Source organism: Lynx rufus, unplaced genomic scaffold (genome assembly GCF_022079265.1).
Source record: "Lynx rufus isolate CCGP_SWC_20201006 ecotype Redwood Valley unplaced genomic scaffold, mLynRuf1.p SCAF_20, whole genome shotgun sequence".
In the NCBI taxonomy this organism is placed as follows: domain Eukaryota; kingdom Metazoa; phylum Chordata; class Mammalia; order Carnivora; family Felidae; genus Lynx; species Lynx rufus.
In genome coordinates this window covers 25,060,777-25,078,423 of record NW_025814835.1, presented here as the reverse complement: position 1 = coordinate 25,078,423, position 17,647 = coordinate 25,060,777, and the positions used below count along the sequence as shown (strand labels likewise).

Below are 17,647 nucleotides of genomic sequence, written 5' to 3'. Positions count from 1 at the left end.
CTACTCAGAACTTTATAAACTCCAAGAACAGACACAGACACCTAGAGTTCGAGCACAGGACCATATGCTCAACCTTGGGCTGTAGGCAGCAGTGAAAGAACAGACAAATACTGATGACTGTACCACCCAACCCCATCCACCCACCGGGCTAGAAAGGGACCTCCTGGTCTCAGCAGTGTTGCAACTATAAACCAACCTCAAGTCTCAATGAGGAGTAGTTACACCAAGCTCTTGCTTGATTAATAATTCTCACAAAAGGATGAATTTCCGAGAAAGCTTTCCCTTTAATTGACTAACTCCAGTTATGCTTTAGAAGCACCAGAAAGTCTATTTATGAGCTGAGTGACCAATAACGCAACCACCACAATTCATGTAGGGCAGGCCTAGAGAGCAACATCCATCTGTGTCTTCCTGAAAATGTGCTCCCTCCAACTACGAAAACACTCAGATAATACCTTCAAACAAACCAAGCACTTCCCTGATGTTGTCACTTATTTCCAAGTGTCCAAAGATACTGGCTTGGGCATGCTCTGCTATTTAAGTCTATAGATAGATTTTAAGAAGCCTGAGGCAAATCTATTTGAAGAGGGATTAAAAGAAGTATGAAAACACTTTTTAAAAACCATTTGATAGTTTAAGAAAAATGTCAATTACAGCTGTATACACAGCTGTTACCTTGGAAATCATGCCTGTTTGCTTCTGTGAGAACATAAAACACCTTTCCTTCAAAACAGACCCATGAAACTAAAATAAAGACATGCTCGAATAACCGTTTGATTAGAATCTCTTGCCCAAAACCTTATCTTTAAAAACCTAGCTGTAAACCTATTAAAAAAAATACATTTTGTTTCCCAGCTGTTCTGTCACCTGGCCAGTGCTACCCTTAGGGGAAAAAAATCTCCAATTTTTACCTAAAAAATATTTCATTTGCAGGGGTTTTAAATGAGCTTCGAAGGAAAAGCCTCAGTATTTTTTTTTTTTCAATGTTAAAGAAAGAGGTGCACTTTCCTGTATTGGAAAGGGGATGATGATACTGTTTTATTGACTAAAAAGTTCTCTCTTACATAGTGACCTGTTTTTTTCTCAATATTGGTGGCAGTTTTTTTTTTTGTTTTTGTTTTTTTAACTACCAACACCAAATGATTTTAAATAAGAAGCACTCCAAATACCCTTAAAAGTGTTTAAAAATTCAGGGGTGCCCGAGTGGCTGAGTCAGTTAAACATCTGACTTCTGGTTTTGGCTCAGGAGAGCCTGCTTAGGATTCTCTCTAGCCCTTGCTGTCCCTCCCCTGCTTGGGCACTGTAGGGCACTCTCAAATAAACAAACCTTAAAAAAACTGATTTTTTTTTTTTTTAAATCAGAGGACCTAAATGGGCAATTTTCCAAAGATACACAAATGGCAAATGGATACACGAAAAGATGCTCAACGTCACCAATCATCAGGGAAATGCATGTCAAAACCATAATGAGATAGCTCCTTACACCTGTGAGAATGGATGAACTAAAAAAAACCCAAGAAATAACAAGTGTTGGTGGGAATGCAAACTGCTGCAGCCACTGTGGAAAACAGTATGGTGGTTCCTCAAAAAATTACTACATGATGTAGTAATTCCACTACTGGGTATTTACTCACAGAAAATGAACACACAAGTTCAAAAACTAATTTTTTTAAAAAAAATTTTGAGACAGAGTATGAGCAACGAAGGGGGAGGAGAGAGAGAGGGAGGGAGGGAGGAAGAGAGAGAATGAATCCCAAGCAAGCTCTGCACTACCAGTGCAGAGCCCGATGCAGGACTTGAACTCACAAACCATGAGATCATGACCTGAGCCAAAATCAGGAGTCAGCACACGCAAGCAGGGGAGGGGCAGAAAGAGAGGGAGACACAGAATCCGAAGCAGGCTCCAGGCTCTGAGCTGTCAGCACAAGAGCCCGACGTGAGGCTTGAACCCACAAACTGTGAGCTATGACCTGAGCCAAAGTCAGACACTTGACTGAGCCACCCAGAAATCTTAAACATATGCTCCTTTTGAGGTTTTTTTTCCCCCAGATAAAATACTGTTTTTTTTATCATCAACACTGGGAGGCAGAAATCTCCATCTTTACTACCTGAAACAAATCAGTCTCTTAATGACTTAAAGTCATGTTTTAAAGAAGCACTTCCTAAGTCTCTATTTATAGCTCTCCAATAGCTGAGAAAGCAATTAGCTACATTATAACCTCTTAGACAGTATAACTGGCTTTACTAATTACATTCTCATTAACACTGTTTTATTTCGTTGCTCTTGGTGGGAGTTCTTCAAACATCCCTTTGGTTGGTAGGGTATGTGGGAGTCTTGCAGCCAATACTGCTTAATTATTCGCAATGATTTCTTAATTTCTTATCGGGGTGCCACACCAAAGGAAAAAAGCTAATAGGAGGGGTGCCTGGGTGGGTCAGTTGGTTAAGCATCCGACTTCGGCTCAGATTATGATCTCATGGTTTGTGAGTTTGAGCCTGGTGTCGGGCTCTGTGCTGACAGCTCAGAACCTCAAGCCTGCTTTGGATTCTGTGTCTCCCTCTCTCTCTGCCCCTCCCCCACTTGCACTCTGTCAGTCTCTTGAAAACAAACATTAAAAAAAAAAAGAAAAAAGCTAATAGATCTCCCCATAAAATAAAAATACTTTAAATAAAACTATGAGTTTATATATAAGATTCGAGACTTATCTGTGCTTAGGGAGAAGAAAACCAACCCCAAAACTGGGCATTAACTCCATGCCATAGGGCTTTGTGTCCTTCCAGGTAGTTTTCTCTTTGTAATACGGAGTTGGAAACATAAACCTTCTAGGACTGTTATAAAAACAAACTTTTAAAGATGACAGAGGCTCAATGAACAAGGAGTTTCAAAAATGCTACCACGACAGGTGCTGCCAGACATGTCCATCTGTCCAAAGGATTTGAAGCACAGTTGGAGCCACTCTTTGATTTGTAGCTGTGGTCTGTGTCGGCCCATCTGTAGGTTTACAGTGACCTAATTTCAATCTTCGCCTTCTACTTTCTGGGATGTCTGGAATGGGCTCAGGGTGGGGAGTTCTTAGTCCTCCTCCTGCCAGGGTCTGGGAGGACAGGAAGCCCCTCTTAATCTCTGAATGCTGCTGGCCACCATCATGGCACCTGTGAGGGTGTGCTGGGATGCAGCTGGGGGCTGGCAACAAGGTCACTGGTTCTTTAGAAAGATTAGTCGGTCAAGAGGAAAGCTGGAGTGCAGTAGGTGGGTAGGGAAAAGGACGACCATTATCTTCTGAAAGTAGATCATGGACCTAGCCTACATGTCCAATCCAGGATTATCTATAAATGTGATGTGCATACTCTTTGAACCACTGACCTCACTTCTAAAAACTTACCTGACTGATGTAATTGCACAAAGAAAAGATGTATGCAAAGGGCATTCATTGTAGATTATCTGAATTATCAAAATACCAACTATTAAAAAAAATGATACACTCATGTGGAAAGACAGCAAAGATATAAGTGAAAAACTAAAGAACTATATATGATGGGATTCATTTCAATCTTACAAAGATGTACCAACATGCTTGTCTATGCAGAATGGTAACTGATGAAAAGGTGAGTCAAGGAATGGCAGAGAATGATTTATGCTACTTAAATTTATGAGTCTATATCTCATTTCTAATAAAAACCCAGTACCCCCAAACTAACATGACATTCCTACACAGTAAAGACCTAACACGGCACACTTAAGACTGCTATCCCTGGGAGGGCCTCCTTGTAAGGTTGACCCTTAGCTGGGAACTTGATTTTGGGAGGGTTTTCACCAATCCCTGGTAAGCACGGTTCACTGGGTCCAAGAGGTTCATGCAAACAATACAGTGTATGTTGAACTCCTGCCTTCCTTTTGGGAGTCTGAAATTTTGGTACATGCCAGGCAAAGGGTGCCTCTGTAACGGACTCCTGATAAAAACTCTGAACACCTCTGCTCAGACCAGCTGCCTTAGTCTATACTTCACATCACAACTCGCTGCTGTGGAATGAAGCACATTCTGTGCACTGGAAAAGGACTCCTATCACCTTGGGCCTGGTTTCCCCTGGACTTCACCCCACGTACCTTGCCCTTTGCTGATGTGCTATGTATCCTTCTGATCTAATAAATCAGAGCCTGAGGTATAACTGCTGAGTTCTGTGAGTGTTACCAGCAAATAGTTGAATCTGGGGGTGGTCTTGGGGACCCCAACAAACTGCTTTTTCCATACCACAAATCCCTGTCTTTTTCACTAGACTGTAAGATCCACGAGCTTAACTATATGTATTCGTTACCACTCCCCACCCACCCTTCACTTGTGCTCCTACCTGCAAGGAGAAACTTCTAACAAAACAGTGAAGTTTCTCAGCTTCTGACGTCACTGTGTCACTAGCAGGTGGTCACAGGGCTGCAAGCGTTGAAGCACGATGAAGCAACGTGCTCCAAGAGCTCACGCCTTGGTAGCTCCCCGTGCTTTTCTCCCTGTGGCCTGTGCCTCCTCTGTCCCCACCTCCCTTTCACAGAATAGAACAAGCCCTATTACCGACCATGGACTACAGAGCTGCAGACTTGGCAAGCTGAGAGGTTGATCTTGTGTTGAATTCCAAAGTGATATACACACTTACCCAAATTTCCCTCAGTAACTAATGGTGCAGATATCCAGAGAGGACACTGAGCCGGGGTCTGCCCCGAGCCACCCACATGCTGGTACGAAGCCAAAACTTCCCTAGAGCCCTTGCTTGGGGTCATGACTTGTCCTTCTGTCCTTGGGTCCATTCTGGTTGGTGTACCTTCTCCATTCCAGCATCTCCCCCTATTGCCATTTGTCTGAAGCTTATCACAAAAAGCCATTAATCTGCAATGTCTAGTGTTATCAGGCCCCCGCAGGGAGTGCAGCATCACGAGGTCTGGGAGAAAGCCTCCCAAATCCTGGCGAGTCTGTTTCTGGGTTTTCTCTGAAGGGCTGCAGCCGCCAACAGCACGTGCATCAGTACGCTGGCCTTCTGGAATGGCGGTGCCCCTGCCTCTTGTGGCAGCAGGGCCCTCTTCCTGCATCTCCCTGCTGTGCAGCTCCTGGGTGGTTATCTGCCACTCATAGCCCACTAGGATATAAGCACCTACGAGGTAGAATCTGTCTTATCCACCTTTGTATGATGCGAGCTGTGTAGGGGGCAGTGCCTCACAAGGTTGGTGCTTAATATTTGCTTAGGTGACTTGGTGCCTTGTAACCTCTGCCTGTGGAATGGACACAGTAATTTGCTGTCTTTTTGTTGTGCTCACAATAAATTAAGTAGATAAAAGACCGTTAACGTTCCCTCAAATTCTACCTTCTATTCCATTTATTTATTTCTATTAATTTTTTTAAAATTTTCTTTATTTTTGAGAAAGAGAGACAGAGTGCAACTGGAGGAGGGGCCGAGAGAGCTAGACAGAATCCCAAGCAGGCTCCAGGCTCTGAGCTGCCAACACAGAGCCCAACATGGGGCTTGAACTCACGAACTGTGAGATCATGATCTGAGCCGAAGTCAGATGCTTAACCCACTGGGCCACCCAAGGGCCCCCTTTCTATTACATCTAAGTGTTTGCTTATAGGAAGATTCTGTAGGTGCTAAGCAGAAATTAGATGCACGAATACCAGGATCTTAGAGGATTTAAATCATTTTATACTGGCAGGTAGGACATGATGACAAGAGACATAATAAACGCCAGTGACATTTTCATGGATACACTCACTGCTGTACCCTCTCCTGATGGTCCCCTCTGGTACCCCCACCCCTTGCAATGTCCCGCCATTAGCTGGGATCTTTCCCAGTTGCCAACCCTACCCCCCCTCCCCCCGCCACCCCCCATCCTTCACCACCTCCTTTCTTCCCTCCACCACGCCATCCTCAAGTGTTTTCAGATGGAAATAACCTACCAGCCCCTTCGCCTTCCCCCTGCCTGCCACCATTCCAGAGCAGGGCCCCCAACGACCACACGCAGCCCTGGCCATGGACGGTCCTGCCCTAGCTCCCCGTCTCTGACGCCCTTTACCTTGCTGGCCTTCAGGATGTTGATCTGCTCTTCATACACCGTGTCTCTGTTTTTCTCCAGAAAACCATCTGAAAGGTACTCCACCTGGGGCCCCAGAGGGAAACAGAAACAGAAGTCAAGCGCTTCAGCCTGACCTGGAGCCTTCTGCAGCTGCTTGAGCACTTAAATCCTTTCGGCTCATCTATACTTGTTTTCTGACCAGTTGTGAGTAACTGGGGAACCCACAGATGTTGCCATTTAAAACGCAAACCCAAGATGTGATCAGGAATTACACAGAGCAAATTGAGTATTCATTTTGTGGAAAAACATTGTTTCAAAAAAGGAGTTCCCATAAGATGGCCCAAGGCATCCTTTGGGTGCTGAAAAGGCCACTGAATTAGAATCTGCATTTTAACGAGACCCCAGATGATTTATGTGCAGATTAAAATTTGGGAAGCACGGGCTCGCACAAACAGAACAGAACTCCATGTAGCAGAATTCTGTGCACACCAGTTCCTCGGAAAGGAGGTGCCCAAAGAAGGGCACCACTCTATTCTTACATCCTCCTCCTCTGTCCAGGGGAGATTCATGACTATCTTACGGCTCCTGCATTCCCAGGGAAGAGACCCTCACTAAATATTGGTTAAGCATATGATCGGGTAGCTAGAGCCTCCTTCCACCGCCTGGGGCCCTGCCGTGTGGTGACACTTTGATGGATCACAGAGGGGTGTGGGGAAGGAAAGAAAGGGTACAAGAGGACCCTACCTAAGAAGGGTTTAGGCCACTTCAATCGAAACCACTCCCTGTGAGCCCTGAGCCCACGTAGGGGGAGCCCACAGAGACACTCACCTTATCAGCAAAGTGGACCACAATGAAGGCCGTGTTGGACATGCGGGGTTTCTGGAAGTGCTGGCTGCCAGAGTGCCGGTCATAGAGCTTCTGTGCCCAGTTCTGGTCAGTTCCTTTAGGGACCTGCAAAAACACAGAAGAGGGCAGAGTGCTGTGTGAAAAGGAAGAAGCAAGCAGAGAGCCATGCCGTAGGGAGATGGGAGTCCAGCGGTAAGTTGACCTCACAGGGGCTGGATTCAGCTCTCAGGCCTGGACCCTAACTGGACAAGGAAAACAAGATTCGGCCACGAACACTTTGGATCCCGTACGCCGTGCTTTCCACACGCCACGTGGGCAGGCTCCAGTAGTGTCCGTAGGAGTGCACTGAGCCTCAAAGAGCCTGCTGGGTGGTAGCCACTGAAGGGGTTAGGAGAGCATGAGCATGGAGCCCAAGGTCACAAGAGCAGAGCTGGGACAAATGTGACCCTGTGTCTTCCCTGCCATTGGGCCCATGACTTTCAGTGTCATGAATGTGCCACGGCTACCGCTAGCACCACGTCCCTGCTCACTCAGCCCAATGCCAAGAGCAGGAAAGCCCCCCCTCTATGGTCATCTAAACGCCACTGTCCAGGCTCCACTCAGGTCTGTCCTCATCTCTGAAGCCCATCCTGGCCACTCTTGATCTCACTTTGGAATCCCTCATGATTAAGCACTTACACATACACTAATCCAGTTCGCCGTTGGTTTTTGTACATTGCCTTGTCGCTACGAAGTGCAAGCTTATTAGGCTCAAGGAGTATGCCTCACTTTTTTCACCTGCCCCTCAAAGAACTGAGGATTCTTTGGGTTCCAGGTGGGCGCCTGGGTGGCTCAGTTGGTTAAGCATCTGACTTCAGCTCAGGTCCTGATCTCAAGCCCCACTTCAGGTAAAACACGAGCCCTGCTTCTCTTTCTTCCCCTCACTCACTTGCACCCTCCCTCAAAACAACAACAAAACAAAAAGAATTGGGTTCTGGGCACACACCAGGTATTAAGTAACTAGCGAATGAGCTACATAGTACTCTCTGCCATCCTCAAATTTACATGTTTCACTACATTAAGCATTCTGAAGGGCATTAAGCACACATTAAGCATTCTTTATCTTTAGAGCTGGCTTCAAAAAACACAAAAGCATCTTGCTTTGTGGAAAACAGAATACAGTCACTGTAACCACTGTCCAAATTGTCCAGGATGATGGTAACTCTACCAGTTACCTGTACCTACTCTCCTCTGTCATCCTCGAAAACCACTGCACACGCCCTTTCCCCAGCCCTGGGTCACAACTGGACCCGCCATTCATTAGTTTACACTGTACATGCGGATGAGGCAGGGCTGAAGGTGACCCTTACACCAGCCATTTAAAAAGGGATTTGTTTAGTAAACTAACACCATCTGTGGCATAAGAAAAATGCTTACACGCTTAAGAACACATTTCTCAAAGTAAACAGATTTTTCTCATTTTCAATTTAACGTAACTATTATTGAGTACCCACTGCTAAGTGCCGTAGGTAATTCAAAAAAAGAAAACTTTCTTGACAGAGGCTATTGTGTTAAGCAGACAAAATACATCCGATTCAGCACTTTCATGTATACGATTTTACATTTGTCTTCAAGTATTCTGTGTTTAGAAACAGCAGGTACAGGGGAGGAGAAGGGTGAGCTGGGCAGGGCTGTTGGAGGTCAGGACAGGAATACAGTGGACCGGACAGTGACAGAACTGGGGCAGACAGAACAGGAAGGCCAGGACTGCGAAGAGAAGACTCACCTAGGTCAACGCATTTGCCAGCATCAAAATCATCTGGTCTTGACAATGGAATTGGACTTCTGTTAGTAAATGCCATAATCCTACGTATTCCCTCACTCAGACTGGCGTGAGTCAACGAACAAAGCGGGAAAACAGTATTATGCATTTCCTGACAAGGGTCTTCTTTCTTGACCACCACCAGCAATGAAAAGGGCCAGCAGGAATTCACAACAATTAATACTAACAGTGAATGCCCATAGCACTTCCAATCTGTCAGTTTTCTATACATTTTAGAAGCATCAACTCATTTAATCCTCACAAGAATCCTATCAGCTAGGCACTATGTTCATACAATTTTACAGAGGAAGAAACCGAGACAGAAAGGTTAGGGAACTTGCCCAAGTTCACGCAGGTGGGAAGCAGCAGGGCCGGGGTTCAAACCAGGACAGGCTGGCTCCGGAGCACGTCCTCCCTGCTACTGTGCTTTCCTGCCCGACAACAGCTTTAAAGGCAGCCACCAAGACAGGGTTAGGGGGAAGGCACTTATCTCCAAAAAAGATTCAAAACGAACATAGGAGAAAGAGAGCAAATCTTGTATTTTGATAAAATCTGGGCTGGGCGATCAGTAGCTCTGAAATATGCTGAGTCACATCCTTTACAAGCTTCATGCAACTGGCCTTACTCTCTCCTCAAAATAACGTGAAGAGGGCACTGGACCAGGAGCCTGTCATCGATTGATTGTTGTGGGGGTCGTGGCACAAGTCTGAACATACTGCCAACCAGGGAATCGTATATTTTGATCAGATAGTGTGGTATGTTAATTACATTCAATAAAGCTGGTAAAAACGCATTAATACTTGATTTTACTGTTATTGAAATTATAAAAGTTTAAAGAAATAGGGAAGAAAGAAGAGCGCGAGACCTCGGGCTCCACGGCACCTCTTCCCCAGCAGCCTGGGCTGTAACCCTGGAGCCCAGGAGCTCACTGCACTCTCTCTCAGACTCCTTCCTCCCCTCCTGGCTGCCACCCCCAATGCCCATTCCAGGACTTGACTTTTCCACCTTCATGAGACCCGCCCCCACTGTGTGCTCAGCACAACACCCATTCCAGACCAAGCCAACTACCCATCGGGTCCTTCCCCCACACCTGGGTGGCTGAGACCACGTCAACTCCTCTTTCCTTAATCAAGTCCTGCTGGTCATTGTGCATAATTTAGTATTGACGCCTAAAAAGACACCATCACGTTTCACCGTGAGACCGCACCTCTTCAGATTAGGCCGCTGTGCTCAGATCTATGCGGGGAGTAGGTCTTGATGGCTCCCCTCTCTGGATGGTCTTTGACCTTGGCCAACCAATCAGTGCATTCTGTTACTTCCCTTCCCTGTGGCCAGGAGAGCCTTTCCCCTCTTTCCGTATGCTCCCCCAGCTTCAGAGCCTGCCGCCTGCTGCACAGGCCTCGTTTCCTGCCTCACAGGGAAACAGAGGCTGCCAACAAGCAGGAAACCTGCTGCTCCACATGCAGAAACTCACCTGCAGCCATAGCCACGCCATCCCTCCTCCCCACCCGGGTCCTGTGCACTCAATGCCTGTCTCCTGCACAGCGCCCGCTGCCTTTTCTCTCACCCACGCCCTCTCACAGCCAGGCCTGCACACGGGGGCTCAAAACGTGCCACCTCTGCTGCCTCGCCTGGCCTCACCTTGCCTCCCTGAAGCCCAGACAGCTCCCTGACCAAACTCTGTAACCCACAGGCCGGCCACCAAAGGCGGGACCACTGAGCCCCTCACCGGCACTGAGCTCCTCCCTGACCCCCTCTGCCTCTCCCCGCAAGCCTTTGTCTTCCCTGCCTGGACCACACGAGGATGCCCTCCCTGCTCACCTCATTCAGTCTCTCTCCAGCTTGGCTTCCACACAGTGGCGGGTGGCATCCCCTGAGAAATTATTCCCATCTGATCACACCTGTCCCTGCCTCACAGCCCTGTGTCCCCAGAGCCTTCAGAGTCCAGTCTCTTCTGGACAGAGCCTCCTGTCCTGATGGTTCTTGCTTTCCAACCTCAACTGCCATGGGGTCTGGAGAAGTCAGACCGTTTCAAGTTCTTCTGACGTGACGTTCCCTTTGCCCAGCAGAGCTCCCGTCCCCCACAATCCAACTTCTCTGCTTAAACAGTCCTTTGGGGGATGCTTCTTACAACACTTTCTCAGTCACCTCCTCCTCAGTTTTTCCATCTCAGTCACCACAGTGACGACTTGTGGTGCCTGCCTGACCCCTCAGAGATGTGCAAAGGGCAGGGAGTCAGCTGGTTACATAGGGACGTGGGGTTTGTTGGGCAGATGAACGGACAGACACAAGAAGGCCTCCCTTCTCAAGGTTTCAACCTGTTCACAAACATGTTGGACAAGAAGACCTCCAGGGCAACTTAAGCAACTACAAACCTTTGACCCTAATACTAAGTAAGCTCTTGTGAGAGCAGGCTGGACCCAGGTGAGGAAGCGGAGACCTTCAACATGCTTTCCCTCCACTGCCTCAGCAGTGAGTTACTGGAAGGTTCGCAGTCTGCCGTCCACCCTCGGGCAGCTCTTCCAAGAGCGGGTCCCTAAAACAAAAGAATCCTACCCACTCAGGGCAGAGCCTGCCTCTTGCCTCAGCATGGTCCTGAGGGTCCCTAACACTGACTGTCCAAACAGAGTGTCTGTAGTGTCACTTATAAGAACTGCTTCCAGGGGTTATCATTTCCAGACAGTTCCTACCGATGCCAAGTATCAGTTAGGAGGAAACACGTGCTGACCTCTCCTATCCCCTCAGCCCTAACTAGTTGGTTCCACCAAGAGGGAGGGAACGATGACTGAGGTTCTGCCAAGAGGGAGGGCAGGGAATGCTCAGTCTGAATGTGGCTTATGTCGTGCAGCCCTCAAGCCCCACAGCAGCCTTGGAGAGCACTGGGAATGGCAGGGTTTTGTTAAAAGCAGCCTGGAAATAACCATTTCCCATCAGCAAACACCCCGTGTCCTGACCCCTTGGTTACTGAAGAGCAGCTGTAGTCTGTGTCTTGGTCTGGGGCTGATTATGAATCCATGGCTACAGGAAGGCTTTTTCCACCTGAAGGAAACCTGGGTGCTTCACTGTGCTCTCCGTGAGCCCCCTGTGCAGCCATGGGCACCCCTCACAGGCTCTGGGGAGAGCCCCCCGTGTGCTGCTCCTGCAGATCCACGGCTACCCCATCTCCATATTTCTAATTTAGATCCCAGCTCACTGGCTCTGCCCAATGCAGTGTCTCTTCTCCAGGAAACCTGATTTTCCCAGCGGCTGCTTTTATACCACGAGCCCAATCCTTCATTTGGCTTTGTGTCCTTTCATATGGGGGTCACAGAACCCAATTCCTCACAGTGCAACCTCACTATTCTTTCTCATTCTGTACAGCGTGAGTGACAGCAGAGGGAAGGAGCGTGTCTGGGACAGTCCCACAGGACAGTCCCGAGGGACGCCAAGTCACCTGGTCTTGGCCAACTCCAAGGGGACATCCTACCCCGCCCAGGCTCAGAGCCAGCAGCACTTCCGAAAGGTGCAACAGGCCTATTTCGTAAAGGTAGGTTCATTGTGGTAGGATTTCCCTACAGGAAAACATGCCCTTTTTAAGGGTCCGGTTCCAGGAGTTCTGACAAAGGTGACACCTGTCGGTGCAAAAGCTACCTGCTACCAGCAGCTGCATCAGATTGCCCTGGATCACTCTCAACTCCCAGAGCAATTAAATCTGGGAGGAAAAGATTTCCACACTGGGGTTTTTGCAGGACTCTTTAATTTGGTGTTCATCTGGCCTGCCTTGCTCCGCCCACGCCCTCAGCAGCCAGTGAGGTTCCAAAATGTCCCAAGGGCAGCGTCACCCCCCTCAACACCAGCTCGACTAGCTGGAAATCCAGGTTTTCCTCAGACCCACCCCTCCACAAAGCCTTGGCGACAAGGAAGCTATGAGACCTAAGAGAACGGCATGCTTTCTATGTCAATAACCCCTTCCCTTGATTCTGTTTAGCCATCACTCTGCTGCCCTTGGGTTGTGGTCCAGGCCTCCTCCAGCCTGCTCTGGAACTGCCCTGCCCGGCCCCCACCCCCACACACTCAGGCCCAGCCCCTCAGAACACGAGCCTGTCCCCCTTTTCATCCTTTCTGGCCAGCAGGGAGAACCCTTCCTCCTCTCCCAAGACCTGACATACGGCAGGTGCATAATGCATTCTAGGTGTCTGACAGAATATAGGGGCAGGAATCAGAGGCAGATGCAATCTTAAACTGAAATCACCTAATTTTATAAATCTGACCTGGAGAGAAGGCTCCACGGAACATTAAGGCAGAGATCATCCACACAGAGTCAGATTTTCCATTAGCTTCTCAGAAGTCAAACGGATTCCAACACGGATATTCCAAAGTGCAGGGATTTGGGGAGGTTACCTTCCCAATTGTCTAATGTGGTTTGCAGCTCGGGCCCCCTGCGACCACTCTGGTAACCACCTGCTCCCCAGCCCGCACTTCTCCGGCTTCCCCTTACCCCCTGGACAGCAGTCTGAGGTCCCTGCACCTGAGTTCCTCCCACTCTCACCGGACATTCCCAGGACATGTTCCCTTGGGCAGTGGCACCTCTCAGATCGCCAAACCAGAAGCCAAAACAAACCTGCAAGGGGCTCCCATTTTGCCTGCTAAAGGTAGGACAAATCACTGAAAATCAGACGCAGCTGCTTGATTCACAGAATCATCATCCTGAAGCATTAAGCCTTTTTCTGAGAGGTGTGTGTACACAAGGAGGGAGAGACCGTGTGCTGGGGATATACGTTATCGTTAGCATTCCATCACAGAACTAGGTGGAGCCCCTGAAGTAAGCTACCTGCTTCACGTGACTCCTCGGGCCTCGTATGGCCTTACCCTTCAGCACCGGGAAAGGGAGTGAAGGGCTGGAGACCTGGAGCCAGGGCCTGGGAAGCTAGACCGGCTGGACAAGGACATGGTGTTGCCCGTGGGGTGGGGGTGGGAGGAGGTGGTTACTGATAGGAGCACACAAGGAAGCGGAGGAGGGGAGCACGGTCCCAGTGTGTGTCAAAGGGAGCTGTTGGCCGTGGACACTGAACCCAGAAAGCACACTGGGCTTGGCACTGAGCTTGGAGCCTGCTTAAGATTCTCTCTCTCCCCTGCTTGTGCGCACTCTCTAAAATTAAAAAAAAAAAAAAAAAAAAAAAAAGAGAATCTTTAAAACAAACATAAAGGGCCGCTGGGGTGGCTAAGCTGGTTGGGTATCCAACTTCAGCTCAGGACATGATCTCGCAGTCTGTGAGTTCGAACCCCATGTAGGGTTCTGTGCTGACAGCTCAGAGCCTGGAGCCTGCTTTGGACTCTGTCTCCCTCTCTCTCTGCTCCTCCCCTTCTCACTCTCTCTCTCAAAATAAGAAAACATTAAAAAATTAAAAAGTAAAAATAAAGATGCACAAACTGGATTTCAGCATATTTCACTCTGTCTTCTACTTTTCTGTTAACCATTCCTTTTCATCATCAAAGGCAATGAAACTGCAGGAGCACTTTTCTGGAAGGGAAACACCTCATCCTCCAAACCATCAAACTGCACCCAATCCTTCACAGGCAAGACACGCGAGACCAGAAAGTAAAATCAACTGGGTTTTTCCCTTGCAATACCAAGCGTCCTATGGTTTCCACCCCTTTTTGCTTAGTTTCCACTGTTGGAGGAACCCTCTTGTCAGCAAACTTCAAACCAGGCAAAGTTCTGAAGATCATCAGATCCAAACCTACTAAACTCACAGAGCAGGAAAACAAAGGCCAAAGAAGTTAGGTGACTAAGAAAAGTCAGATACCCCTGGCTCCACATTTCCAAGGTTGCTTGGTTCTCCCCATGCTAGCAACTCAGAACACTCCTGTCCTACGAAGTAGAACCCACAAAAAGCTAGATCAGGAGGAATCTATGGTCCTCATCTGCCACCAAGCATCAGGTGGTGGGCAGGCTCTTGACCCTCACTGTCCCTTCTCTGGGGATGCCTGTCTAGAGGTTGGGGTTTTCTCTCCGCACCTAGGCTATCTGCAGCACCAAATCCAGACCACGATTATATCGTGCCAGTCCATACCATCCAGTCTCTGCCAAAAGAGGTACACACTCACCAACACAGTTACCTTCTAGCACGTAGAACGGACACCAAGGTTTCTCTCAGCACACTAAAGGTGGGCTAATAGCAAAAAGAATTCCACTTTGAGGCCTCACATGCTCCCTTGTACCACACAGCTGTCCCCTGCATCTCCTCCGAGCCTGGAACTGAACTAATACAATGAGTGCATCATCAGTTGTACCTTACACTCTTCATCCAACAGGTCCAAGATGCCCAGTTTAGCTTCTATGAGGTCAATACAAGGTTGGTTATCGTAAAAATCAATCAAGGTCCAAGGTATCTGTTCCTTCATATATTCTTCTTGCTCTAGTTTGAACACGTGCTAGGATAAGAAGTGAAAAGGTCAAAGTTAGTGAACTACAGGCACGTCCTGATGTCCATCTCCCCTCAAGTTCAACCATGTGAGTTTAGAGTCCCAGACATGGCTACAGAAAAGGAAAGCTCAGTTAGGTGATCCCCATTCCCCTGGGAACCCTTCTCTAGAATATTCTAGTAGTCAACTGGCTTGCAATTCAGCAACTACCCTAGAAGCCCAGGGTCAGGGGGTGTAGGTGGCAAAACCAAGGGAAGGATCATTTACCCTCTCAACCCCACTGCCCCATTCAGACCTCCTCCCAAGCAACATGGAGCACCTTTGCAAAGTTGGGGCAGCATCAAGAAACCAAAAGAAGGTTGGGGCAGAGCTAGAGCCGGTTGACCCCAGGCGGAGAAGTGTCCCAGGCCATTGCTCCCAGGGAGAGAGGTGTCCCCACCTCGACACCCTGGGTCAGGAGCTGAGCCTACCGAGTTGAACTGCTGCTGTAGCTTCTCATTCGCATAGTTGATACAGAACTGCTCAAAGCTGTTCACCTCAAATGTCTCAAACCTGCAGAATGGAGACAGAGGAGAATGGAGAGACATTCCTCTTACAGAAGCAATCACTAGGACTTCCAACAAGGCCGCCCTCATCTCTTCTCTCCCGCCGATCCAGTCCTACCCTTAACTCCAGCACAGAAGTCCCTTGAGCCTGGGAGGGGGCACTCCACCCAAAGGGTTGCTTTATTCCAAAACACACAAAGGCCCCTCATAGGCTGGCAGTGTTCCCCTCACCCCACACAAGTCAATCACGATTTAAACGAATCCCCTATTACAGGACGTTTTGCCTCTTCTTCCAACCTTTAGCTGCTATCAATGCTGTGACAAATATCGTGTATACATCTTTGAATTCATGATTCTTTTGGTAGGATGACATCATCCTAGACGAATCACCATGTCAGAATATGGTTTCTTAAAAGGTAGAAGAAAATTGACTTCCAGAAAGCTGGAACCAATTTTTGTTATCCCCCCACATCCACCCCAGCCTCCCAATGGGTGAAAGCATCTTCTTGTCCTAATACTGGTTAAGGATGTTTTGTTTCTCTGATTCATTTTCATGGAGTTTGAGTTTACAAACAATTGAGAAATGACAGTCAGATGTGCATCTCATTGAACCTGCAGGAGGGCGGAGAAAAACTGATCTGGGGGAAGTAAGCTGGTGGTGACCAAGTAATGAAAAGGATCGAAAGACACTATGGGAGGTGAACACGAGGGGGCCACAAGTGACCAATGGGGCATGCAGCCGAGATTCACCTGCACAGCTAAACGGATGCAGTAAAGCTCACCAAGTCGGATGGGGCGAGCGAGATCAGCAGCTTTAGCTGCAAACGAGCAGGGCCGTCATGCCCACTGGGCAAGGTCACTGGGCCGAGGCAGTGGAGAAGCAGAAATGTAGGCGGAAGAGGGGCCTTTTTTCATTCACACCACTGGCTGAATGAGCACCTACTGAGCACTTGGCCCCAACAGCTTCATAAGTTCTCATTCACTCAGCACCCGCAACTACCAAGAGCTAGGGTTTATTATTCCAAGTAATACGAGCTGGAGAGATTAAATAATGTGCTTCAAGTCAGGGTCAGTATGTGCAAGAGCCAGTATTTGAACCCAGGGAGTGAGGTCTGAGGCCACATTCTTAGAGAAAAGTTTCATTAAGAAAGAGAGAGGGGCGCCTGTGTGGCTCAGGTCATGATCTTGCAGTTCATAGTGAGTTTGAGTGCTGCATTGGGCTCACCGCTGTCAGCGTGGAGCCACGGCTTTGAATCCTCTGTCCCCCCTGCCCCCGACCCTCCCCTGCTCACACTCTCAAAAAACCAAATACTTAAAAAAAACAAAAAACAAAACAAAACAAAAAAAGGAGATCAGGGAAGGGCAGTGGACTTGGGAATATCAATGAGGGACCCTGGGTGGGAGAGGGCACAGGCTTCAGCCTCCCCCATAACCTTAAATCTGTACTCCCTCATTCTTCAGTATGGACAACTTTCTTGATCTTAAATAAAATTATGCCAGTCCTCTCAAATAGACTGTACTCCCTAATGACAACTCCCAAATAGAAATTTGGGGGGAGTGGGGAGAGGGGGAGAATCCCAAGCAGGCTCCATGCTGTCAGTGCAAAGCTGGACATGGGGCTCGAACTGATGAACTGTGTGATCATGAACTGAGCTGAAATCAAGAGTCAGACACTCAACCCACTCAGCCACCAAGGCACCCCAAAAAGTCATTTTGAGATCAAAGGAATCAACTGTTTGGAGACAACCACATTAAAAAGCAGCCCTTAGTCATGCCCACATAGGAAAAATAATTGTAAGCTAATAAAACAAGATCAAAGATGCTGAGTCCAGGCAGGAGCTGCACTCCAGGCCGTGGGGGGGGGGGGGCACTGAGTCTGCCAGTTGTCATGCTGCATTGGGGCCCTCTCGGTCCACATGATCCTATACATGGAGTTCTGTCATTTAGAACCTCATTCTCTGCTCCCCCCCCAAACCCAAGACAGGTTGCTGACACTGG

At 48.2% G+C, this 17,647-nt stretch overlaps 1 protein-coding gene across 1 annotated transcript in view; it reads right to left on the bottom strand.

Annotated features, from left to right (window-relative positions):
* Positions 1-17,647, bottom strand: part of MYO5B (myosin VB) — a 203,581-nt gene that overhangs the window by 98,517 nt on the left and 87,417 nt on the right. Inside the window, exons 11-14 of the mRNA XM_047086219.1 lie at positions 15,575-15,656; positions 14,973-15,113; positions 6,881-7,003; positions 6,053-6,136 (exon numbers count right to left, since the gene is read on the bottom strand). Coding sequence (XP_046942175.1) covers positions 6,053-6,136; positions 6,881-7,003; positions 14,973-15,113; positions 15,575-15,656 — 430 coding nt within the window. The remainder of the gene's footprint in view (positions 1-6,052; positions 6,137-6,880; positions 7,004-14,972; positions 15,114-15,574; positions 15,657-17,647) is intronic.